The sequence below is a fragment of the Macaca mulatta genome, chromosome 15 (assembly GCF_049350105.2).
Source record: "Macaca mulatta isolate MMU2019108-1 chromosome 15, T2T-MMU8v2.0, whole genome shotgun sequence".
NCBI lineage: Eukaryota > Metazoa > Chordata > Mammalia > Primates > Cercopithecidae > Macaca > Macaca mulatta.
This window is the reverse complement of record NC_133420.1, coordinates 96,832,215-96,857,625: the sequence shown is the minus strand read 5'-3', so window position 1 is coordinate 96,857,625 and position 25,411 is coordinate 96,832,215. Positions and strand designations below refer to the sequence as shown.

Sequence of the window (25,411 nt, the reverse complement as noted above, 5' to 3'; positions counted from 1 at the left end):
ACCTGGTCAACACCAGAACCTCCCATAAGACACTTTCAATGCATTTATATAGTTCAGTAAAGAAATGTTATTCTGGCTTTAAAATAGGAGCCAATGAAGAAAGAGAATTCTCTTTATAGTTAAATTATGAATTTTTCAGGAAATTGAACTTTTGTATGATGGGGTACCTATACTGCATTTACATCTCTGAAACCTAAGTATGGGCAATAAGCAAACATACCACCTAGTGGCAGACTACCTGTTGTGCTAGAAACACAAAATCCATTCCCTTTTGATATAAAAAAAAGGTTTTTTTTTTTTCCTCATAAGACTTTAATATCCAGTAGTGAAACTAACAGCTTATAAAATATGCAGTATTGGAGAGAAGGAAAAAATCCAAATATATATTATTTCCTTTCATTAACTGAATACTAGAGAATGGAAGAGACTTTATAACTGCAGGAAGAATACATCCTTTCATTAATCCCAGCTGCTTAATTAAATCAATTGGAAGTCTCTAATTTCATTGTGTCTTTTCAGATACTTTAAATCCATTTATTGGGAGAAGAAGATTTTAGATGGCTAAAGTCACATTTGGTTGAATTTCTTTAGAAGACATAATCTCTTAGTGCAGAAAGGGATTGTCTGAGACAATCAACTGACAGATTCCCTCCCAGTACTTTTGAAGGCTGTCAGAGGACAAAGCAATCATCATACACAGCGGGGCTGATTCCTATAAGCCACGTATGATAAAAAGAAAAAAAGATTAGCCTCCTCGTTCAATAGTCACACTTTAGTCCCTGGAGAAGGTGGAATTTTAGCACAACATCTGACCAGCAGAAAACTACCAGGATTGAAGAAAATGTATTTACCCATCCCTTCCTGGAACAGAAGGTAATTCAAAGTAGCAAAGAAAAAAGTGACACATTTCAAAACAATAAGGGGAGAAAAAAATCTGTACAAGGTCAAAGAAGGAATATCAGAACCTAATGGTCATTCAAGATATGTCTTCAATGACTTTCTGGTTGTATTTAAGCATCAGAAACATTTTTATTTTGGGGAAGGAGAGATACAAAATTTAACAAAGTAAGCGATGGATAATTTAGAAGTGCCTGTATGTGGGGCTGGTTGGAGTGTAAACACCAGTGTTCCTCTTAAGTAACAGATTACTGGCTGGGCTTGGGGGCTCGTGCATGTAATCCCAACACTTTGGGAGGCTGAGACAGGCGGATCACCTGAGGTCAGGAGTTCGAGACCAGCCTGGCCAACATGGTGAAACTCCATCTCCACTAAAAGTACAAAAAATTAGCCAGACCTAGTGGCACATGCCTGTAATACCAGCTACTCGGGAGGCTGAGGCAGGAGAATCGCTTGAACCGAGAAGGCAGAGGTTGCAGTGAGCCGAGATCACACCACTGCACTCCAGCCTGGGTGACAGAGCAAAACTCCATCTCAAAAAAAAAAAAAAAAAAAGAAAAAGAAAAGGAAAAAGTAACATTACTTTGCTACCCACCACATCCCCGCCCCCCCCCCCCCCCACCAAAAAAGAGAAATTCTCGACTATGGAAAAATGTGATCTCTGGAAAGCTGCTGCTAAAACAGAAAAATCTTGTCAAATTGTACTACCATATTATCATGACCCACCACTGTTCTCTTTCTACCTCTTTTTATGAAAGGGCAGAACTTACACATGTTTATATTTTAAAAAACATTACAAAAGGTGGACTTGTTCCATCTTGAGATAAAATTGAATCCCTAATGCCACATTCACGGGGAGCTCCAAGTCGTTAGTAAATTCCCTTGGGGCTTATGTTCTCCCAGTCATTTCCCCTTCTGATTCTCTGTTTCTGCTGAACTCCTCCCCACACTCAGCTCTCACCTCCTACATCCCCTCTGGCCTCTTTATTGATTCCCAGTCTATTTAAACAGTCTCGCTAATTTTCCTAAAGCATCAGTTACTCATGGCAGGGGGTATATGATACATTTTATAGAAGGTCAGAAGCCATGATGGGGATTATATTACAGCAGCCCACAAATCCCAATAAAACAAAATATAATAACTAATTTTATGGTGCTTAATTGAGTGAAAAACGATATAAAATTGTATGCCTAGTGTTTTGGAGGGGTCAGGGGGAAGGGTCTTGCTCTATCACCCAGGCTGGAGTGCAGTGGTGCTATCACAACTCATCACAGCCTCGAACTCCTGGGCTCACCGCAGCCTCCCACCTCAGCCTCCCAAAGTGCTGAGATTACAGGTGTGAGCCACTGCACCCAGCGGTGTGCATATTCTGATTGTGTTAACATTACCCACTAGGAAGACAAAAAAAAAAAAAAAGAAGGAAATATACAAAAGTGTGAATAGTGGTTATCTTAAGTTAATAAAATTATTGTTCATTTTTTTCTTCCCCTTCCTCTCAAACTTTCTACAACTTCTTTGATGGACTTGCCTCTCTACATGTCAAGGTAGATGACCTTCTCTTCCAGCCCCCATATCTTTGGGCTTCCTTTTCATATTTATAATGGAATGTCATCTCTGCCCAACTTAGTGAAATGTTGCAAGCCTGTGGCTTTGCACTTTCCCATCTGCTGAGAAGAGTTGCATTCCAGGTACTTATCAGAGATGACCTCTAACTCTTTGCTGCTCAATATTTCGCAAAACTTCAGTTGAAAATAAACAGTATAAATGGAAGATTGCCTGGAGGTTATTTCTTTCCCTTTATAGAATTACACTTTGGCAAAATGCCAAGAATGAGGGACGTTATACAAAGAGGTCTGACACAATTCAGTCGCAGTCACTGCAGGGCATTTTAGGAACCTGATCATCAGAGCTCAAAATACTTTTTATGAGTAAGTGTGAGAAAACTTACTTCTGTTCTTAACACCAGGGACAACTGAGCTCCTCCCAAAAAACTTCATTTTTTTAAATCACATAACCAAATGGGATTTTCCTCTTTGCTCTAGTCACTGGGAAGCCTACAAATGTTTATTCCACAGGTATACATTTTCCGTATTTACCTTTGCCATATTTATCCTTCCCCTTAGTCCTCATTTATTTTATATTCTTATTTTTTTGTCTTAAAGTTTTTATGAACCAAGACAGTTATAAGAAAAGCACTTGCCCCACTGTTATGAAGGAAAACAAATTTGAACAATTGCCCATGGAATGATGGAGACATATGATCAGAGCTTCTTTTCACTCTTCAATGAAAAAGACAGACAGCATCTTCTTTGGCAAAACAACACTGATCAAGGAAAAGAAGAATACTTCAATATTTCTCTGTGAATCCTGGGCTGTTTTCCACAAGAAAGCTGGATCTCTTTAAGAACTTCTGAGCTGGCAAAATGTTTTCATTAAACATATTCAAACAGTTTTTCTGTGTTGTTCTGGGAAAATGTGTGTGCATGAGTGTACCTAGTTGCTTGCTTTGCATCAACAAAAGGACACCTTAATATTCACTTTTTAGGAAAAGCACATATATAAGGAACAATCACATGAATTTCTGTTCCAGGGCCCTTGCAGAGCAGTAATAGGTTCTAGCTCTGCTTAGCTGGGGATAAGTCACGTGAGACAGTAAACCTGGAATTTCATGGCAGAGCTTGTGTATACCTCCTGATGTATAAAGGTTATTGTGTGATCATCATACTGCCTTGTTACCCAGGCTCTTTGGAACTCAGTAGGAAGTATTAAAAGTACATAATCTTAAGTATTAAGGTTTATAGAGAAGATCTTTGCTATCACGTTTAAGATAGTCCCTTCAATATAATCCAGAGCTGGCTTGTTTTCCCCCTCAATGACTTTCTAGAAAAACCCTCATCCCTTTTTGCTGAAATGGAGCTGTACTTTGTTGCAGGATGGTTCTGTATAGCATCAGTTGTCACTGATGCCCTTCGCCACAAATATAAGCCCCCTATTAAAAACCAAAAAGTAACAGATGCTGGCAAGATTGTCAAGAAAAAGGAACTCTTATATACTGTTGGTGGGAGTGTAAATTAGTTCAACCATTGTGGAAGACAGTGTGGTGATTCCTCAAAGACCTAAAGACAGAAATACCATTCAACCCAGCAATCTCATTACTGGGTATATACCTAAAGGTATATAAATAATTATATTATAAAGACACATGCACATGTACATTCACTGCAACACTATTCACAATAGCAAAGATATGGAATCAACCTAAATGCCCAACAATGATAGACTGGATAAAGAAAATGTGGTACATATACGCCATGGAATACTATGGTAGCCTTCAAAAAGAATGACGTAATGTCCTTTATAGGGACATGGATGGAGCTGGAGGCCGTTATTCTCAGCAAACTAAGGCAGGAACAGAAAACCAAATACCACATGCTGTCACGTATAAGTGGGAGCTAAATGATACGAACACATGGATACATAGAGGGGAACAACACACAATGGGCTGATCAGATAGTAAAAGGTGGGAGGAGGAAGAGGATCAGGAAAAATAGGTATAAGGCTTAATATTTGGGTGATAACCTGTACAACAAACACCCGTGACACCAGTTTACATATGTAACAAACTATACATATATCCCTGAATTTAAAAGTTTTAAAAAGTCCCCAAAAGATGACTGTATGACTGTAAGCAACAACAGTTAAGTTGTTGGAGTTCACTGGAGTTAACTAAGTTCTTACTATGTGCCTGGAACAATGCAAAGCTCTTTATGAAGGTCTCATTGTCCTTCACCACCAGCCTTCTAGGTAGGTACTGTGGTCTGAATGTTTGCGTCCCTTACAAATTCCTAAGCTGAATCCTAATTACAAACATGATCATATTAGAAGATGGGGCATCTGGGAGGTGATGAGGTCATGAGGGATCAGTGCCCTTAGAAGAGGCCTGAGGATGCTGATTTGCTCCTTCTACCATATGAGGATGGCTAGAAGTTGCCATCTACGAGGAACAGGCCCACACCAGACACCAAATCTGCTGGCACCTTGATCTTGGACTTCCCAGTATCCATAATTATCAGCAATAAATTCTGTTGTTTGTGGATTCCATTTAAAGTATTTTGTTAGAGCAGCAGGAATGGACTAAGACAGTAGGTCTATCTCCATTTTAGTGTTCAGGCTCAGACCACTGAGTAACTTGTTCAAGGTCAAACAGCTACCAGATGATAGAAACAGGATTCAAACCCAGATCTGTCCAACTCCCAAATATATACTCTTAAACATGACATCACTGGGACTCCATTTGTCCAGAAGAGCAGAAAGTTTAAATCCTCTTTCCATGGCTTGTTCACCCCAATAGAGCTAAGAAGTTCTAGGTACTTGCTCATGGGCAGAAGGTCTGCCAGTCCTGCCTTCTCCCAGTCAGCCCCTAGAGCCAGAACTCAATCATGCTTCTTTGATCTCCAGAGTACCATAATAGCTTGTAACAGAAGACAGTTGCTTTAGAAAACAAAATTAGTCCAGAAACCTGGTGTCCCATGAAGTTTAAAAAGGTCTTCCATTGACTAACCCTGACTTCACTAGAAGGCACGGTCACCTCCAGCTATGTCCAAAACAGTTTAAGTGAGGCTAGGCCTCTACCCTAGAGTTTCTTATGACAATGTTAGCATTCCCAGAGGGTGTCTTGGAAATATGAGGGCACATTTTAGTTGTCATAATGACTGAAGTTTTTATGTTGCTGGCTTTTAGTGGGCCAGGATTCCAGACATCCTGCAAAGCAGGTGACACATCCTACATATCAAGAAAAATGGTCTACAGGAGACTGAGGCAGGAGGGTCATTTAAAGCCAGGAGTTCAAGACCAACCTAGGCAACATAGCAAGACCTTGTCTCTAAATAAATAAATAAATAAAACCTTAGCCAGGCACAGTGACACATGCCTGTAGTCCCAACTACTTGGGAGGCTGAGGAAGGAAGATGACTGGGAGCTCAGAAGTTAAGGCTGTAGTAAGTTACGGTCATGCCACTGCACTCCAGCCTGAGCAAAATAGTGAGACCACCCCCAACAACAACAACAAAAAAGGTCTACATGCTTCATATATCCAAAGATGTTCCAATAGGCATCAAGGGTTTCCTCCTTATTTATAATTATCTGAGCAAAGGTTTTGATTTTGCCTTATATATAAGCAAAAATTACTTTTTTAAAGTTTTATGATAACTGAATTTTTGAGGAATGCAGCTATTCTGTCTAGAAAAGGGAAGATTGCTATGTATTTAACTTGGAACATCATCAATTGTGGCTCACCATTTCAGAAAATCATGTCACTAACAGCGACACTACTTGTGATATGACAGTGTCCATTCTATTCTACTATACCAGTATCATATGGATATGATGACCTATGGGCTGCCACATTCATGAAGATCCTACATGTGCAATATCTGACCACTGCACATTGTCTTCTGAAGTGGTTTGGCCATATTGCTTTTTTATAAATTATTTTCCCTTCATGTTTCCTTTATATTATAATCAGGATATTATTTTGATTATTTTTTATAGATTATATATGTATGTATATCTTATATATGATTTTCGTTTCAGGACAGGGAAAGGGCATTTCAAGATATTTCTTACCTGAAGGGGCAACTGATAGCGTTGGGAATCACTCTACTCTCCTACCTACCAGAGTGCAAACCCCTGTCTGAATAATGTGGATCTTCAGGTTAAAAAAAAAAAAGGAGGCTTCTTTACTCAGTGTTATCTCAGCTGAGGATGCTCTACGCCAAAAGTGATTTGGGCTACCAGCTGCCATCTTTTTTTTTTTTTTTTTTTTTTGAGACGGAGTCTTACTCTGTCGCCCAGGCTGGAGTGCAGTGGCCGGATCTCAGCTCACTGCAAGCTCCGCCTCCCAGGTTTACACCATTCCCCTGCCTCAGCCTCCCGAGTAGCTGGGACTACAGGCGCCCACCACCTCGCCCGGCTAGTTTTTTGTATTTTTTAGTAGAGACGGGGTTTCACTGTGTTAGCCAGGATGGTCTCGATCTCCTGACCTCGTGATCCGCCCGTCTCGGCCTCCCAAAGTGCTGGGATTACAGGCTTGAGCCACCGCGCCCGGCCCAGCTGCCATCTTTTTAGATTCAAATGCCCAAGCCATTTGCTCAAAGCAGAATCCTTCACTTTTTGGAACAAGGCAAGATCCAATGCCATTGCTAACATCCAGCACAACTCTGTCCCCATAGGCACTTTAATACAGGGATCGTTTTATATTCCTATGGCATTGGATCACCCAGACCACTCACAGGTTTCTGCAACCTGAAATTACAAGAAGAGGGGGTTGAGAGATTTTGGTCCCTTCCCTCCCAGGAGGGCCATTAAAGTCCTTACGGAAGTTTACTTACCTCTGTCCTGCTTTCTTCCTTACAATTTTAAATTCTTAATATCTATATACTGTCCCAGTGAAAACCTCACTGGACACTCCACCAAAACTACTGACAGTCACTTTATATACTCATTCTCCCTTCGGATCCAGATGAAATACTATAAAAGGCCAGAAGTTGAGCAAGAATTATTTCCTTTCCCCAACTGAAGAAAGTGAGGCTCAGAAGGACTTAGGGGACTTTGTCAAGGACACAGAGCTCATGATTGCAAAGTCTGGACAAAAACCCTACCTTTTGAATCCAAATGCCAGGATAGGTCACACCATATTAAGGTGATGGAAATTTTTGCAAAGCCATCTCAGAGTCAAACAAGTTCCTTCTACAACACGTCTTTTAAAGTTTTTTCCTTCTTTCTTAAGCAAAGTAACTAGAGTCATCCTCTAGATAAGCAGATAAAATATTACTTACAATTTAGATGGCACTTTATATTGAATGTGGGCCAGAAATCCGTCTAACACACACAACTCACACACACTCATACCCAAACTCCCACCTGTTACTTGCTCAGCTGCTTATTAATGGAATGGGACATTTACCCATACAACTTAAAATCTTATCTGGGGGCTGCAGACTTCATATTGGAACTATCAAACATTTCCACCTTATTAGCCCCTGCATTCCTGAACTCAAAGGTCCTACAGAGCCTGAGGAAGGGAGCCAGAAGTTTAAAGGGTGCCACCTTTTAGTATGTTTTCCTGCTCATAATGAGGGAGCTTAAGGTCTCTTTATGCTCGGAAATCCCATGTTGCTTTGACAAGGGCCACTCTTCCTTTCCCTTAACAAACACTGGGCATTCACCAGTCTCCTCTCAGGGCACCTCTGAACTCTGGAGAGCAAAGCAGCGCTCTCCTGACTACCTCTGAGAGCTCACCCAGACCCAAGAATCACATGCAGCTCTGTAAGGGAGAGTGGCTACAGGCTTCTGGGACCTGGAAAACTGGTGCTTGCTACTACCAACGGGAGCATCTTCAGGCTGAACATAGGACAGACATGGGTACTCCCGCCTCCCCAGTGCCTACCCATCAGAGTTTATATGTTAAGAGTGGTGCTTGATCCACATTGTCTATGTCAGTGAACAAGTACTATAGATTCGCATTCAGTGGTTAAAATTACACACAGCGGACCCTTACTGTTAACTTCTTTCCGTGAAACAACTTTAGTACAAGATAAGTGTCTCTTGTATCTGGTCCAAGAGACTCTGTGCTGCCATGTTACACAAGGATTACAGTACAAAGTGTCCTGTCTATGAGAGGTTCATGCTATGTCCTCCAAAGGTCACAACTTTATCAAGGCTTTAAACATTTTCAGTCCGAGTTCTGATTGCAGTAGAATTTCAGTGGTTACAGAAGACACGATAAGTATAGTCTGGATACAGATTACCCTGGTTAGTCACTTAAATGGTGCTTTAAGTGTGTGCATGCAGGGGCCTCCTACTGTGGGCTCTGTGGTTATGGTCCCAGACATTACAAATGTCAATGCACTTGAAAAAAAGGTTAAAAATAACAAAAGGAAGAAAAAGTTACATGGCAAAAAGTGTAATGCTCCTGGGATCTCCAACCTTATTGAACATGACAACATGTATATAATGACAAAAATTCCACAGATCCACTCCCGCATGATACTAGAGACCAAGACCAAAGGAAACACAGGACTGTAGCAGGTATTTCTGTTCCAACAAAACCCCCAAGAAGATTTTTTAAAATTAACCAGGGAGTGTTTGGGGAGAAAAATACAAAGACCCACCCCTGCCCCCCAAATCCAGATGACCACAAGAAAGGCAGAGTCAACTGGCTACTTTGGTTGTAAATCCAATGTGTACACTGCCAAGTCTAGATACAGGACAAGTATTTATAGCTGAGCAAAATTTAGATGGCCAGTAACTTTTCCTACCACAAATACTTTGGTGATTAAGGAGAAGATTCTGGCCAGGCGCCGTGGCTCACACCTGTAATCCCAGCACTCTGGGAGGCTGAGGCAGGTGGATTATCTGAGGTCAGGAGTTCGAGACCAGCCTGACTAACATGGTGAAACCCTGTCTCTACTAAGAATACAACAAAGTAGCTGGACATGGTGGCACGCACCTATAATCCCAGTTACTAGGGGGTGCTGAGGCAGAAGAATTGCTTGAACCTGGGAGGCAGAGGTTGCAGTGAGCCAAGATCGCGCCACTGTACTCCAGTCTGGGTGACAGAGCGAGACTCTGTCTCAAAAAAAGGAAAAGTAAAGAAAGATTCTGATGATGACCAGAGGCTGGGGGAGGTGGGGAGGGAGGGAATGGAAAGCTGTTGATCAAATAGAAGAAAGTATCAAACAGAAGGAATAGATTTCGAGATCTATTGCACAACAGGGTGACTACAGTCAATAATCGTGCACTGTATATTTCAGAATAACTAGAGGGTGAATTTCAAATGTCTCACCATAAAACATGATAGGTGAGTGAGGTAATAGATATGTTAATTAGGTTAATTTAATCATGTCACATTGTATACATATATCAAAACATCAAATCACACTCCATAAATGTATACAATTATGATTTGTCAATTAAAAATAACATTAATAAATTTTGAAAATATACAAAAAAGGAAAAAATAGATTCTAATAGAAGAGCTGTTCTATCTGACAGTATATTAGACCTGTTAGTAGAAACCAACTGAAGCCAGTTCATATTAGAGACAAAGGAAATGGGAAAAGAATTTGACCTGATGAATAGTTCCTGTTTTCACCTTCAATTTCCAAATAATCCTTGTTGCAATATTTCCGGTAATTTCTCCAATGAATTGTCTCCTGAAGTGAACTTGATTAGAGGAAACAATATTAGATCTACAAGACACAGCTCCATTTCTCTTCATATTCTATAAACTTTCTTCCATGGGCAGGGCCTCCCGAGATTTCTTAAGAGAGCCAAACGGAAGACAGGACAGGGATTAGAGGAGGGAGGCTAGAATCAAAAAAGGAAAACAGCAGCAACTTTAGTGGATGTTCCTTAAATTTCTTTGGAAAAACAAAAAAAGAAGTTATAACGGCTGCCAAGTTATAACTATTGATTTACTTTTCCTTCAAGTTACTAACAGAATTTTTACCTGCCATACTTTGCTACAAGATCCTAATCAAAACAACAGAGGGAAAAAGGATGTTTCATTTCCCTCTTCAGAGGGTCCTGTAAGACTCCAAGTTTTACCTGAGGTGATCCAATTTGGTACCAAGTCATGCTAACACAAATACTACTTGGTATCTCTTGTTTTGTTCTCATTTTATTTTTGTCTTGCTCCACAAACAGATGTTAGAGGAAGGCCAGTTCTAAGAACGGCCACTGGCAAGAAAAAAATAAACTATAAAAGTGTACAGTGTGCCTTTTTAAAGTATAAGGCATGGAGTTCATCAAGGATCTCACTTAAACTTCATCTAGCCACATTAAGTATTAATGACATCCTTCTATGTGTGAGGCTTAAAACAGTCGGGGGACACTTTGCATAAATTCAGTGAGGTAGCTGATCTGTGCCTGAGCTCCTCCTAACTGCTGAAAAGGGATTATTCTCCTCAGAATTTGTCTGCAGCCTCCTCCCAGGGAGTACTGATGTCATGTTTGCAAAGTACTTTGAACCTGCTCAGAAGAAAGGCAACACACAAACTCAAGACATTCTTCTCATACTATGTAAGACATAGTGATCATTTTTTTGTTTCACATTTAGAAAACTGCCCCTCTAGCCGGGCAAGGTCTATGATGAAGTCACTGCAAAGGAAAGACGAGATCTCCTATGACCTTCATGTATCTTTTGTTGCTTGTTTTGAGGAGTCTTTTTAAAAACTGTTTTTACTGATATGAATACTTGACATATTTATAGGATGCCTGTGATATTTTGTTAGTGCATAGATGGTGTAATGTTTCACTCAGGGTGTTTGGGGTACTCATCACCTCAAGCATTTATCATTACTATGTGTTAGAAACATTTCAAGTTCTCTGTCCTAGCTATTTTGAAATACATAATATATTCTTGTTAACTATGGTCACTTTACTATCAAACATTAGAGCTTATTCCTTGTGTCTAACTGTATATCTGTATCCATTAACCAGCCCCTCTTTTTCATCCCCCCTCTCCATTCCCTTTCTAGCCTCTGCTATCTGTCATTCTACTCTCTATCTCCTTGAGATCAACTTTTTTAGCTCCCTCATGAGTGTGGGAACATGAGATATTTGTCTTTCTGTTCCTGGCTTATTTCACTCAGCATAATGACCTCCAGTTCCATCTATGTTACTGCAAATGACATAAACTTATTCTTTTTTATAACTGAATAGGATTCTGTTGTGTAGCTATACCACATTTTCTTTGTCCATTCATCCATTGATGGGCACTTACGTTGATTCCATATCTTTGCTAATGTGAATAGTGCTGCAATAAACATGCAAGTGCAGGTATCCCTTTGACATACTGACATCTTTTCTTTTGGATAAACACCCAGTAATGAAATTGCTGGATAGTATGGCAGTTCTGTTTTTGGTTTATTGAGAAACTCTGTACTATTTTCCATAGTGGCTGTACTAATTTACATTCCCACCAACACCATATAAGAGTTCCCTTTTCTCCATGTCCTTGCCAGCATCTGTCATTGTGTTTTGAGCACTCTTTATGCCAGCCAACTCTCTCTCCATCTTGTCTTTGTCCTTTCTTGCAGTCCCTGGCAAATGGGAGGAAGGGAGGGAAGAAGAAATATAGAGAAAACTAAACAATGATCCATCCTCCTTGTAGATGCCCTGAAAGGTGCCTAGAGTTCACCAAGAAAACCTGATTAAAAGATCTCTTCCCATATTCCAATTCAATTCCACAAACATAGTAAGCCCTTCAAGTATTTAAATCATAATTTTTGCCTTCACAGTATTTACTTCTCATAGCAGCAAAGTAGAAAGCTTTGATTACAAAGAAGGACACTGTTGATATTGTGGTGTTATCAATATCAATTGTGGTATTATGGCTAAGAATACAAAAAGCAAATATTAGAGTCAATAGCAGTCTCAGTATGTCTCATTCCCCAAGTTTCCCCTCCCAATCCCAACATTTCCCCTCTCCATCTCTATCCACAATGAGACTGCTCTGGTACTTCCAAATGACCTTTCATTATCTTCTTCCTAAAGCAAATCCAAGTCAATTTAGGAACAAGGTCTGATTTGGGTCATTAACCATCAATTATCTTTTAATTTGGGCCAGTAACCATGACCAGTTCTTCAACTATACAAGGAAACTTCTCCTAAAGGGTGAAATTTCTTATTTCTCTCACACGCAAGCCTTGTCCATTCAGAAAAACAACGAGACCCTGAAAATTGCTGTGATAAACACGCCTTCTGAGAGAGTTCAAATGTTTCCTGAGGTCAGGGGAAACAGAATTCCAAAATAGAATTCCACTTTCTACCAGGTCTTCAACCTGCTCCCACCATGGTTTAGCAATAAAACCACAGCCTACACCTTGTTATCCTATCACAGGAACAGCTGAAAATCATCTTTTTAAAAAATTTATTATTTTTTTTTTTTTTGAGATGGAGTCTTGCTCTGTTGCCCAGGCTGGAGTGCAATGGTGCAATCTTGGCTCACTACAACCTCCACCTCCCAGATTCAAGCAATTCTGCTGCTTCAGCTTCCCGAGTAGTTGGGATTACAGGTGCCCACCACCATGCCCGGCTAATTTTTGTACTTTTAGTAGAGAGGGGGTTTTGCCATGTTGGTCAGGCTGGTCTCAAACTCCTGACCTCAGGTGATCCGCCCGCCTCGGCCTCCCAAAGTGCTGGGATTACAGGCGTGAGCCACCGCACCTGGCCAAATGACTATTTCTTTATGTTCAAAAACATACTTTCCCTCCCACACAACTCATTCAAGAGCTCCTTTAAGATCTCAGTGGAAGACCTGGCTCCTGCTAAAAGTGCTTCTCCAATTACAATAGAATCTCCTTAACTCTTTGATCTGTGTATCCATTTATTCCAGACTTTTGACTCTAGGAATCATTAAGTGGTCTTTCCTCTTTTAGATGGCAAACTCTGTCATGCCTCATAATTGAGTGGGCACTCGATAAATGAATGCTATAGTGCTCTGAGAAATAATACTCTTCCTATTGGCAGCAAATCCAAGAGAAACTTCTTTAGAAGAAAGGACTGTCAATTACCACTTAACAAGCCTGAGTTTTGGCTCCTGCAGAAAAAGCAAACAAAACAATAACAACTCACCCCCAAGAGCAGCCACATTGCTATCTGGCTGCTGCCCTCCAGTCACCTGGCACACTGTAGGTCCCACAGAAGGTGCTCGACAAGTCCTTGCTGGTAGATTGATTTGTAAAGGCATGAGACCAGCGATATGTAATCCATCACCTGATAGGTAGATGCCAGCTGGGTTCCAAACAGTCTAGCTGTGCCCAGCTTCTGACCTCCCATGGTCCTTGGCCCCCTTACAGCTGACAAATCTAGCTGGATGTGAGATGCTGGGCCAGGAGCAGGATGCACAAAGCGAGAACTGGGAGGCTGTTCTGGAACACTAGGAGGAATTTGCATTTGTTTCTCCTGCCATAGTCACAATATCCCTGTCTCCCTAAGAGTGCATTCTCATTCAAAACCTACCACACAGCTCCCCTTCCATACCCCAGTGGCCACAGCTTTAGGCTTGACACTGAGTGAGTCACAATTAGAATGCACATTAGACTCACCTGGAAAGCTAAAAACTGCTCGTGCCCAGGCCCCACTCCCAGACATGTTATTCAGTTGGCCTAGATAGAGCTGTTCCTGTGTTGATAGTCTTAAAAGCTCTCCAGGAGACTTTAATGTACAATCAGGGTTGAGGACCACAGCCTTACATTGCAGAAATCCTGGGCCCATACCTGTAATTGCCTCTCTTATACATCGAAGCTGCTGATTTATTATATGCCAGGCACTGTTCTAAATGCTTTATTATAAATGTATCCAACCCTCATAAGAAGTGGGTGTTCTTCCTATTCCCATTTCTCAGGTGAAAAAACTAAGGCATAAAGAGAGGCTAAATAATTTGCCTAAGATTTCACAGGGTCAGAGCCAGGCTTTGAACTGAGGAACTCACTCCAGCACCCACTGTCTTAATCATTAACCAATACCACCTCTCTGCATTCATTCAACACACAAAGGCTTTCAAGTACCACATGAGTGCCCTCTAGATCCCATACAGACATAATCACCTTTTCAGATAGTCATATTTCTAAATACACATATCCAAACAAATCGTCTCTTGATCACAAACCTTCAATGGCTTACTAAATGTTTTGGGGATAAACAAATAATATACAAATGGCTTCCTTAATTGTACTTGCCTTCCTCTCTGGTATCTCCTCTGGGATCTATCCTCCAACAATTCTGAGTTGCTTGCAGTTTTCACATGTACTGTATGTACTAAAGCCAGGCTCAAAAACTGGGCCTCCCCTCCACTCTGCAGACATGGTCATTATCAGCATTAGAACTCCTCATAAATCTGTTTCCAAAACAATATAGAGTTGCTAGGACATAACCCTCCCAAATAGCCAGGCTGGAAGGAAGCATATTCATTCAGAAACTCAGCCCTTCAAGGAATGTGAGCAGCAGTATAATATGAACTTAAACCTCCTTACATAACCAAGTAAGAAAACATTAAATCAACTATCTACTTCCACAAAACTCTTTCAAGTTCAAAAATGAAATATCCTGGTGAAATGGTAGTACTTAAAGAACTTGCTGCATTACTCTACCTTGCAGATTAAAATGCTTATGTTCTAATGAGCAATCTATGCTTAACTGGCTCGGTAGAGGCCACAATGCCTCTATTTCCATAGAAAATCCCATTGTCAGAGTGTTTTAAATGCTATAACCCTATATTCCAAAACCTCCTATAAATTACATTTATGACAAATTAGAACAATCAAATTTGGGGCCAGAGTCGTAGGAATTAATTATCAGAGCTTCCAAACATAAGTGGCCCAGTATTTCATTCCTGCATTGTAAACCAAAGGAAACAAAACTCAACCCTACAAAACAAAGAACCCTGGTGAGTTCACAATGCAGCCTAGAATGTGTCCTACATTGACCTATTTCAACTTAAAACATAAACTATGTGTGATTTGCTTTAAATCTCCCAGGTCTGTAAATCTACCCACAACCTCCTCTGACACTGCATTCACATCTGTCATTGACTGGACAAAACCCAGTTTGTCCTTGCTCTGTTGTGAGTAGAACATCTTTCTGTTAGGCCACCCAACCCAGATAAAAACCTCGCACATACAGAGCCATCTGACTTCTCCTAAGTCTAGCTCAGAATGTCTCAACTGTGGCCCCACTGACATTTTAGACTGAATAACTCATTGTGGGGCCCAGTCCTGTGCACTGTAGGATGTTCAGCAGCATCCCTGGCCTCTACCCAGTAGAGGGTACATCTACCCCAGGCATGACAGTGAAAAATGTTTCAAGACATTGACAAACATTTATTGGGTCTACAATTGCTCCCAGTTAATAACCATTTGTCTAGCCTCATATTCAACCCATTTTGGAGTTTCTCTCCAACCAGAAACTATTTTTACCACATTTGGCCACATTTTTTCTTTCTAAAATTGCTCAAAAGCAGTCTGTAAAATTATCTTTGGCCTTGGAATTTCAAAACCTTGTTCTTACTAGATTGTAACCCTCAATCAGCATTCATTTATAGTAAGTCCACATTAACCCCGGATTTAGAGTGGGGAGTTGATTTGGCCAGGTTACATAAGAATACAGTTGTTCAAAACAGTCCTTACTGATACCTGTATTCCTCTTCTGAATGCCCTCCAGGAGGGGTTAGCCATGTGGTTTCCACTGGGTGGCCATGGGCAGAGTTTTGCCTATTGCTTTCCAGTAAGCACATTACATCCCTCAAGAGGGCATTTAGGCTTGACACCGAGTGAGTCACCATTAGAATGCACATTAGACTCACCTGGAAAGCTAAAAACTGCTCGTGCCCAGGCCCCACTCCCAGACATGTTATTCAGTTGGCCTAGATAGAGCTGTTCCTGTGTTGATAGTCTTAAAAGCTCTCCAGGAGACTTTAATGTACAATCAGGGTTGAGGACCACAGCCTTACATTGTTGAAATCCTGGGCCCATACCTGTCAGTTAGGTAGCACCTCTGTCAGTTAGGTAGCAAGTAAGAGAAAACTCAATCTAAACTGACTTCAGCAGCAAAGGGAATTTTTTGGTGCAGGTAAGTGAGAAGTATCACAGAATGGCAGCTTTTGAAACAAGCTGATCTGGGCTTGGGCTTACAAATTTGAGGCCATTTATTTCAGTTTCCTCTTCTCCATGAGTCAGTTTCACCTTCCAGCTGGCTTCCTTCAAGGTGGCAAAATGGCAGGAGCAGTTCTGGCCTTACGTCCACACATCTCATTACTTAGAAGATAATGGCTTTCTAACCAAGCAAAAGCCCTGAGCTTCATCGTAACTGAGCCAGCTTTTGTACTGTGCTTAGGGCTGAAGCATCCAATCAATGCAAACAGAGGAAGGCCATAGGTTGACTGGCTGAGGCCCTTAAACCAATCACAGTAGCTGAGGGGGGAAGTAATGTCAATGGGTTTACAACAGTGGTTCTCAATGTATGCTCCCTGACCAGTGGCATTAACATCATCTGGGAACTTATAAAAAATGCAAATTCTTGGGCCTACTGATTCAGAAACTCTGGAGGTGGAGCCCAGCAATCTATGGTTTAACAAGCCTTCCAAGTGATTCTGATGGAAGCTAAAATTTGTGACCCACTGATTTTGACCATCAGGTCCTACTCATGGAGACTAGAAGGGGTGAATCCCACTCATTTTCCTGGACTGTCACACAGTTAGAAAATAATGGAATGAAGCCTGGGAAGTTACCATTGAAACACTTCAGAAGGGGATGGCCCTAGAAGAGGACAGCTCATTTCACTCCTTCCTTTTTATACTGAGGCTGTGGGGTAGAAATCACAGTGATGAGTACTACAAACTAGCAAATTGGTTTGAAGATTATTTCTGATGCCAATATTATTAGTCTAAGTACCTTGAAGAAAAATAATGACAAGCATCAACCCTAAGGTTGATGGATTCTAACCTACTGCCTTAGGAGAAATGTGACAAATTAAGTTACACAAATATGATAGAAGTAAACCTACTTAGCAATTAATTGGCATTGAAGAAGTCATTCTCTAAAACAGTTTCTTAATCATGACTAATTCTAAGAACCAACTGAAATAAGGTTACATATACAGATTCCTGGGCTCTACCCTAGACCAATTGAAAAAGGATCATCAAGGGAGGGGCCTGAGAATCTGTACTTTTAGCAGACATAGCCAGTGATACACATGGATTATACATGTTTGGAAAATGCGTCAAAGAGATAAAGCCAAAAAAATAAGGAGAAAAATCTCATGGAGGAATTATTTGAATGCTTCTGACTAATCAAACAGTAGTTTCTTCCTCTTATTTTTTATTTTTATTTTATTTGACACACGGTCTCCCTGTGTCACCCAGGCAGCAGTATAATGGCATGATCACAGCTCACTGCACCTTCACCCTCCAGGGCTCAAGCAATTCTCTTGCCTCAGGCCTCCTTCCACCCCCAGTAGCTGAGTCTACAGGTGCGCACCACCATGTCCAGCTAGTGTTTTGTATTTTTTGTGGGGTTTTGCCATGTTGCCCAGGCTGGTCTTGAACTCCTGAGCTCAAGTGATTTGCCTGCCTCGGCCTCTCAAAGTGTTGGTATTACAGGTGTGAGCCACCGCACCCGGCCTCCTCTACTTTCTTTAATGCACTCCCTCACTACTGGGGCCTCTAACTAATGTTTCTTCCTCTAGTCTGACTCTATCCCACAACCTAAACCAGTTGTTTTCCATACCACTGTCAGAGTAAAAGAAACTGGATGTCAAGCCTCTGATGACAATCTATCACAAGTTCTTACTATGGTTCATAGGATAAAATCCAAAGCCTTAGCATGACACCCTAGACTCCAGCTAATCCAGTCCTTGCCTTTCTTCTTCAGCCTTACTTCACATTGTTAGTCCACTTGAACCCCACCCTTGAACCACCCTGAATCCCTTCCATTGCCTTGAATACATGCTGCTCTTTTGCCTTTGTGCCCTCTGCTAACCGTGGTTTTCCTTCCCTCTTCCTCTGGTGTATCAGTCAGGTTAACACTAGGTTATGCTGAGGTAACAAAATCTCAGTAGGTGAAGATGACAAAGATTTACTACTCTCTCACCCGTTCTGTCAGGGGATGGCAAGTTTTTTGTTTTTTGTTTTTTGTTTTCCTAAAGAGCTAGATGGTAAATATTTTAGGCTTTGTGAACAACATACAGTCTCTGTTGTACACTATACCTCTTCTTTGTAAAACTCTTTTTAAATGTAAAGATCATTCTTATCTGTAGGCCATACAAAAACAGGTGATTGGCTAGACTTGGCCCATGAGCCCTAGGTTGCTAACCTCTACTCTATGTGAACATTGCTAAAGACACATAGACAGCAGGGAACTACTCACATGGGTAGTTCTAAATGAATCTAATCACTCAGAGACCTGGACTAATGCAGCAGCCACCTCTTAAACATTTCTTATCACCATGCAGACAAAAAGAGAGGGTCTCCTATATGCAATTAAATGCTCCAGTCTGAAAGTGGCACCCTGTAACTTAGACTCACAAATAATTAGCCAAAGTTAGTCTTTCGACCCCATCCAACCATAAGGGGGCCAGGATGTCCAATCCTACCATGTGTCCAGAAGTAGGGAGAATTCAGATTACTGGGTAAAAATCATGAAAAAAGCTCGGAAACAAACGCTCTGTGAAGCCTTTTCTGATACCCTCATCCTGCAGCCAGAATAGCTGCTTCTTCCCTGCAATCTTATAGCACTTTAAGCATCTCTTAATCAGAGTGCTATACATAGGGTACTACAATTGCCCACTTGCCTGCCTCCCCTACCAGATGCTGAGCTTCCTAGATAAGCACTTCTGTATGCCCACTGCTTTGCACATTGCCTGTTAGCGAGGGATGCTCAGTATGTGTTGCTTCAACAAATAAATGAATGTGGTGGATTGTAGGAGTGAATGGGATTGCCTCTGCATTTACCTGAAGGCATCAGGAATCCAGCAGTGTCAACTTATCTGAACCCACTTAGTTCAACCATTTCAATCTCCACTTATGATCAATTAGCTCAGTTAGTTCAACCACTTCCATCTCCACTTATCAATTTATCTTTTTAGTTATTAGCTACTTTCTATCATAATCAAATGCATTTCTCCATACAACCTTTTTCTTCTAATAAACAATGCCTTGCAGAGAGCTGGTCCGTGAGGCCACGGAGCACTTTGATATAATGTGGGTCGGTTTTATTTTCAGTTTACTGGCCAAAAGGCAGACACAGAGCGGCACAGTGATTTTTACCAAGTTATATGTCGATCACAGATGGAGCCAAAAGTTATGCTTTATTTTGAGTCAACAAAAAAGTTACAGGATTGAACATAGAGCTGCAGCTAAGTTCACTGAAAGTTTATTTATATCCCTTGGAGAATTAGAAAGTACTCACACATGTTTTTCAAAGATAAGTCTTATTATACCATATCAATGTATAGCTTGTAGTATACCTATATCTCTGAGAAAAGTATTAAATCAAGTCATATGACTGTTTATTAATGATGCCTCTTTTCGTATTGATTCCACCCATCCCCTCTACTCCTTTCCTCTTGTGTACAGCGACAGCTCATCAGATGGCATTTCAGAACCCTGAGAATATGAAAGACATCAGGCACTAAGGTTTTCCCATCACATCTCAATGCCGTTTGGTGAATAACACCAGCATGCATCTTCACTACTAAATGTCATAAAAACAAATTTTAGTTGTTTCACATACAACCTGTGTGACTGCTGCAGTTTGTATCAACTATGTAACCACAGGGTGGGCAAAATAGCATTCAAAATGAACTATAGTGCAAGATCCCCTCCATACCTAGAGTTAAGCCCTTTCAGGCTTAGCAGTCACAATCAGGGTATCTTTGGTCCCACAGAAACATATCCTGACTTGGAATTTTCCTCTCCTGTGTGTTTACTGGATATAGTAAGTTCCTAACAGACATCTCCCCTGATTGCTAGCCTTGACAAATTTCCACAAGAACCAGGGCAAGGAGAAGACAGTGAGGCAGTGCCCACTACTCTTCAGATCACCAACAGAATAGAGTCAGAATATGATATTATTGAAATCTTCCAAGTTTGAATCAAGATAAAAACAACTTTTTAAAAATACCTAAAAACCTTTTATTTAAGAAAGTGAAATCGCTCAATGTGCCCTCCCACTCTGGTTAGATGCTTAGCAGACCACAGCAGACAATGCACCTCAACCAGGGCTAAGTGTGCAAGAAAACTGAAGTACACAAAAAGCAAATTATAGACTCAGGTACTGTCAGGCACAAAAGAAGAATCAGTCCTTTCTAGGAGTCTTGCCTTTGCTTCCTTTATTCTTTCCTCGATTCTTGTAATTGAATGTTACAAAGTATATCAAGAGGAATAAACGTATGGGTCCCGTCTCTTCCAAACAAGAAAAGGTTAAGCTTTTAATTACAGGCCCTCAAACTATCATTTTGTGCAATTAGCAATTAACTATAATCGTTGATGAGCAAACGCAAAGCTGCGCTAGCAATTTCCCTTCTCCTTATCCCAGGCTGGGTTATTTTAGTCTTGTTCTATTACAGAGGAGCAGTCACAACCGCGCGCACTCTTTCTTTCAAACATACACACTCTCTCACTTAAAGACACATTTAGTTTTTAGGAAAATGGCATCTCAGCGTGCGATTGAGACCGACATCCCAAACCCCACATTTGAGCGCCCCAAACGTTTGGAGCCCCTCAGCTTCATCACTTTCTGAGTGGAGAGAGGAGGCCCGAAGAAGATGCTACCTACCATCCTCTCTCAGGGGCGCAGGAGAGGGTGGTAGAGAGATGATTGTTGCCCCTGGAAACTGCAAGTACCCCCCAGGTGCACGCCCCGTTAGTGGGGAGGCAGTGGCAATAGCAACGATAGTTGCATCAGCGCTAACTGCTGCTGCTGCTGCATGTTCTGCTGGCGGCTGCCGGGAGGGTACAGTAATGACTGTAGAGAGCGCACAGCTGCTGCGGCGGCAGGTTCCCTGGATCAGGAAATTAGGACAGGCACCGGGGATTGGAGACGAGGGCGGTGCGCGAGCCAACCAGCGGCCGCCCCGGGCCCCCGTGAGCTCCAGGCGGCCTCGCGGAGCAGCCGGGCCCCTAAAGCAGCCCGGGTGGCGACGGCGGCGGCGGCGGCCACAGCCACGACCACGGTCACTCATGCACGCACGCTCACACTCGCACACTCCCGGCGCGGGCACCCAGCTGCCCGGCGCGTGTAAGAGGAGCGCGTCGAGGGAAAGGAGGACTGAAGCCGCCGCGCTCCCGCCCGCCCGCCGCGCCTCCCGTTGACCACTCCCCCTCCTGCCCCCTCCCCGCTCCTCACCCCGAGCTCCAGCCGCCGCCGGTGTGGGTGCTCCGCTACCGGCTCCTCTCTGTTCTGTCCTCTCTTCTGCTCTTGGCTCCCCACCCCCTCTCCCTTCCTTCCCCTCCCCTTCCCTCCCCTCCTCTGCAGCGCCTGCATTATTTTCTGCCCGCAGGCTCGGCTTGCACTGCTGCTGCAGCCCAGGGAGGTGGATGGGTGGGTGGGTTGGCTGGTGGGGAGGAGATTGTGCAAGTTGTAGGGGAGGGGGTGCCCTCTTGTTCCCCGCTCCCTTCCCCCCCAACTCCTTCCCCCTCCTTCTCCCCCTTTCCCCTCCCCGCCCCCACCTTCTTCCTCCTTTCGGAAGGGCTGGTAACTTGTTGTGCGGAGCGAACGGCGGCGGCGGCGGCGGCGGCGGCGGCACCATCCAGGCGGGCACCATGGGCACGTCCGCGCGCTGGGCGCTCTGGCTGCTGCTCGCGCTGTGCTGGGCGCCCTGGGAGAGCGGCGCCACCGGAACCGGTGAGTGAGGACGCGCCCCTCCGCCGGCGGCCGGGACCCAGCCGGGGCACCGGGAGACCCCGAGGCGCAGGTCTCCGTTTGCCCACCGCCTCCTAGGAGGCGCCTCTCGGCTCTCTCTTGCCTTCTCTCCCTCCCCTCAGTGGTGGCGCCTCTGAGCTGTCAGCGCCGCGGCTAAAGGGAGCTGGGCTTGGGGAACAGTGGGGTTTGGGGTGTCCTGACGCCTCGCCTGAACTAGTCTTCGATCCCTCACACCGCCTCCCCCAAAGCCGCTGCTTTGCCTCGTTTCTCGCCCCCTTGACAGGGGCTGAGGTATGTGGGCTTCTGAGCATTGAACAATGGTTCTGCCTCCTCTGCCAGGCGGAGTGTTAGGAAGGAGGTAGAGGGCCGAGACGTGCGCGGCAGCCCGGGGCGCGCGCCTCGAACCTCAGGGAGTGTGGGAGCGGACGGTGGGCGAAGGTGAGGGCCTCCGGGGACGCGGGGCGCCAGGTGCGGGCCGGGGCTCGGAGTCTTCCGGCGGCCGTGAGCGGGCGCACGTTCGGTGGGCGGCAGCCGGGAGGCTCCGCGGAGCCGCGGGCAGTGCGCAGTCTGCGCACCCAGACTGCGTCTCCCCCGGCGCGGGGCCGCCTCTCCGGCGTGCGGGGTAGGGGAGGAGCGGGCTTTACGCAGGACTGTCCTCTGGGTGCTTCTCCCCTCCCTTTTCCACGCCTCGGGCGGCATTTGGAAACCTCTCGGGTCTCTCGTGTAGCTGAATGGGGAGGGGGAATGGAACGAAGACTTAATCAGGTTAGTTTGCTGATCCTCCTTCCCGTTGACGTTTCCTCGAGAGGAATTGAGTCCTAGGCTAGTGACTGTAATTAGCCTTCATTCTAAACAATAAATCAAAGGAACAGCGCGAGAGCGAGTGTGTGGCCCTGTCTTGTTGAGAAGGGCGGTGTGACTACTGTCGGGTCCCTAGAGTCTGCCGCAGGGGCTTGGGGGCCCTGCCTGGTCTTCAGCCACGTTCCCACTTGGGGCCTCATAACTTTCCTGGACAAGCGACAGGAAGCCCTTCTAAGAGGACTCAGTCAGAATCCTAGCGCGTCCCAGAAGTGATCTTCAGATGTGACGCCAAGGGGCTTGTTTGCCAGCTGCGGGGAATTGGGACTGAAAGCCGCCCCAGCCCGAAACACCCATTCCAGAGTCCCTAGCTCCAGTAGCCAGGTGGCTTAAGGGGCCCTGCCTGCCTGCAGTCACGTGCTCCTGAAGTGAGAGCGAACTTTAAAGTTTGTGGTCAAGGAGCCTCTCGGGCAATGCCTGGGGTTTTTACGTCTCCGAATGCCCCTGCCCTTTAGTTGCCACTGTCCGGAGGGTGTGAACTGGGATTGGCCTTTCTGCCCTCTGCGATTGGCTGGCAGTGCGATCACGTTTAGGTTGATCACATGGTTCCGCGGACTCCTAAGCGAGCAGCACGGGAAGTGTTATTTTCAATGGAAAGTAGGAGACTCCACAAGCTCCTCAAATGCCTTCCCCTGCCTGGACTCTTTGAAGAGGACGAATGTGTAGTGAACATGGAATCTGATGTGTAACAAGCCTGAGAGCCTAGAAAAGCTCTGCTTACAAGAGTTTTCAAACGCTAGCATTAATCATTAATGGATGAGTAATACTAACTTATTAAACGATTTCTCAGTATAGTGCCATGACTTGTATTATGCCTTTTGAAACATTTCAAAACACTAAGGTATACCAGGAGGGACAATTATCCAGGAAGGTGAGAGAAAACTTTCATTTTTGCTGCATGTCCCTTCCACTAGAGGTTAACTTTACCTTATAGAATGTTAGGAGTGCACCTAAACTGACTTGAGTTAGTCAAAGCCAGATATTCACCTTGTATTAGGCAGGTGAGGATCCTCTTTGTCACATGTGAAATATTTGACATGCCATGAACAATGGAAAAAACAAATTCTTCAAAGGAAAGGAGGCAGATTCTTTCAGAACTGGAGGAAATTTGGGCTGAGGCAGGTATTGACTCTAAACCAATCCCAACTGGCATCTGTCTTAAGTTCAAAGTCCCAGGGTATGTGGGCTCACTTCCTACCCTGGAGCTTCTACGCTCGCCCTGTCTCTCCACTGGCACATGGTGCTGTTCCAGGTACTCCTGGACAAGGCAGGTGAGCACCGAGACTCTGGCAAGGAACTTAAAGCTATTGAGAAGTTGGTATATCTGATTGCACAATTGCTGGGGGTTCTAGGACATTTTCCTCCAGCCTGAGTAGTCAGGATTAAGATCTGTGGTATGATATATTCTTGAAGGTCAAAGTCTAAAAATCCAAGGTTTTGTGAGAGCTATTCATATATGGCTAGCAACTAGACTAAGAGTAGAAGGAAACTTCCCTCACTGTGAGAAGTGGGTTGGTGTTACTGGTGGTAGTAGTAGACCTGGAGGGAAGAAACTGGAAGGCATGGAAAGTAAACTTGGCTCATCCAGATACCACCAATGAAGGTATGACGATAGTAACCCTTATCAAAACCTGATCACTCATGTGAGCAAGGACTGTATAAAGGAAGGTCACCAGCCAAGCCCTTCTTGGCAGTAACAGCTTCTTGAAACCTAGTGTAGCTTTGTTCCCTGAATCACCCTCTTGCCCACTTTATGTGGCATTTACCTATAGTGCCTGTCCTGTGTCGTTTTGATTGTTTGCTTTTATGGCCTGAGTCCCCAGATACCTAAAGCATGTATAAAGGTCAAGTAGAGCTGCCAATATTAAGACTTTAGTACAATAGACTGCTATTTAACACTAAATGTTGCTAGCAAAGGTGACAGCCTCCATGCTCAAAAGAAGTGAAGACCTGATCCAAGTGTCTCTACCTGTCATAAAATTGAATAACCATAAACTTGACTTGACTAGTTTTATTACAATTTTGGAAGAGGAAGAAAGTTGTTACAAGCCTCTTCTGCTCCAGGAGAGGTAACAAACTGATGATACTTAACAAGGACTCCTAGAGTAGAACATGACCATAAGATCAAGGGAACAGATAGTACCCAGCCGTATGGCTTCAGGTTTTGATCCCAAACCTTGAAGACTTGGCACACAGCATAGAATTCATTTTAAATATCTAGCCCATTTTCTAT

At 43.4% G+C, this 25,411-nt stretch overlaps 2 protein-coding genes across 5 annotated transcripts in view; one reads left to right on the top strand and one right to left on the bottom strand.

Annotated features, from left to right (window-relative positions):
* The window catches only part of LOC106993776 (uncharacterized), an 85,194-nt gene extending 61,221 nt beyond the window's left edge, over positions 1-23,973 (bottom strand). The window contains exon 1 of the mRNA XM_077966128.1: positions 22,128-23,973. Coding sequence (XP_077822254.1) covers positions 22,549-23,019 — 471 coding nt within the window. The 5' untranslated portion in view covers positions 23,020-23,973 and the 3' untranslated portion in view covers positions 22,128-22,548. The remainder of the gene's footprint in view (positions 1-22,127) is intronic.
* The window catches only part of VLDLR (very low density lipoprotein receptor), a 32,887-nt gene continuing 29,278 nt past the window's right edge, over positions 21,803-25,411 (top strand). For 3 of the 4 annotated variants that reach the window (XM_028834203.2, XM_015117783.3, XM_015117782.3), the window contains exon 1: positions 21,803-22,302. In XM_028834203.2, the coding sequence (XP_028690036.2) occupies positions 21,996-22,302 (307 nt within the window). In that variant the 5' untranslated portion in view covers positions 21,803-21,995. 4 annotated transcript variants of the gene reach the window in all.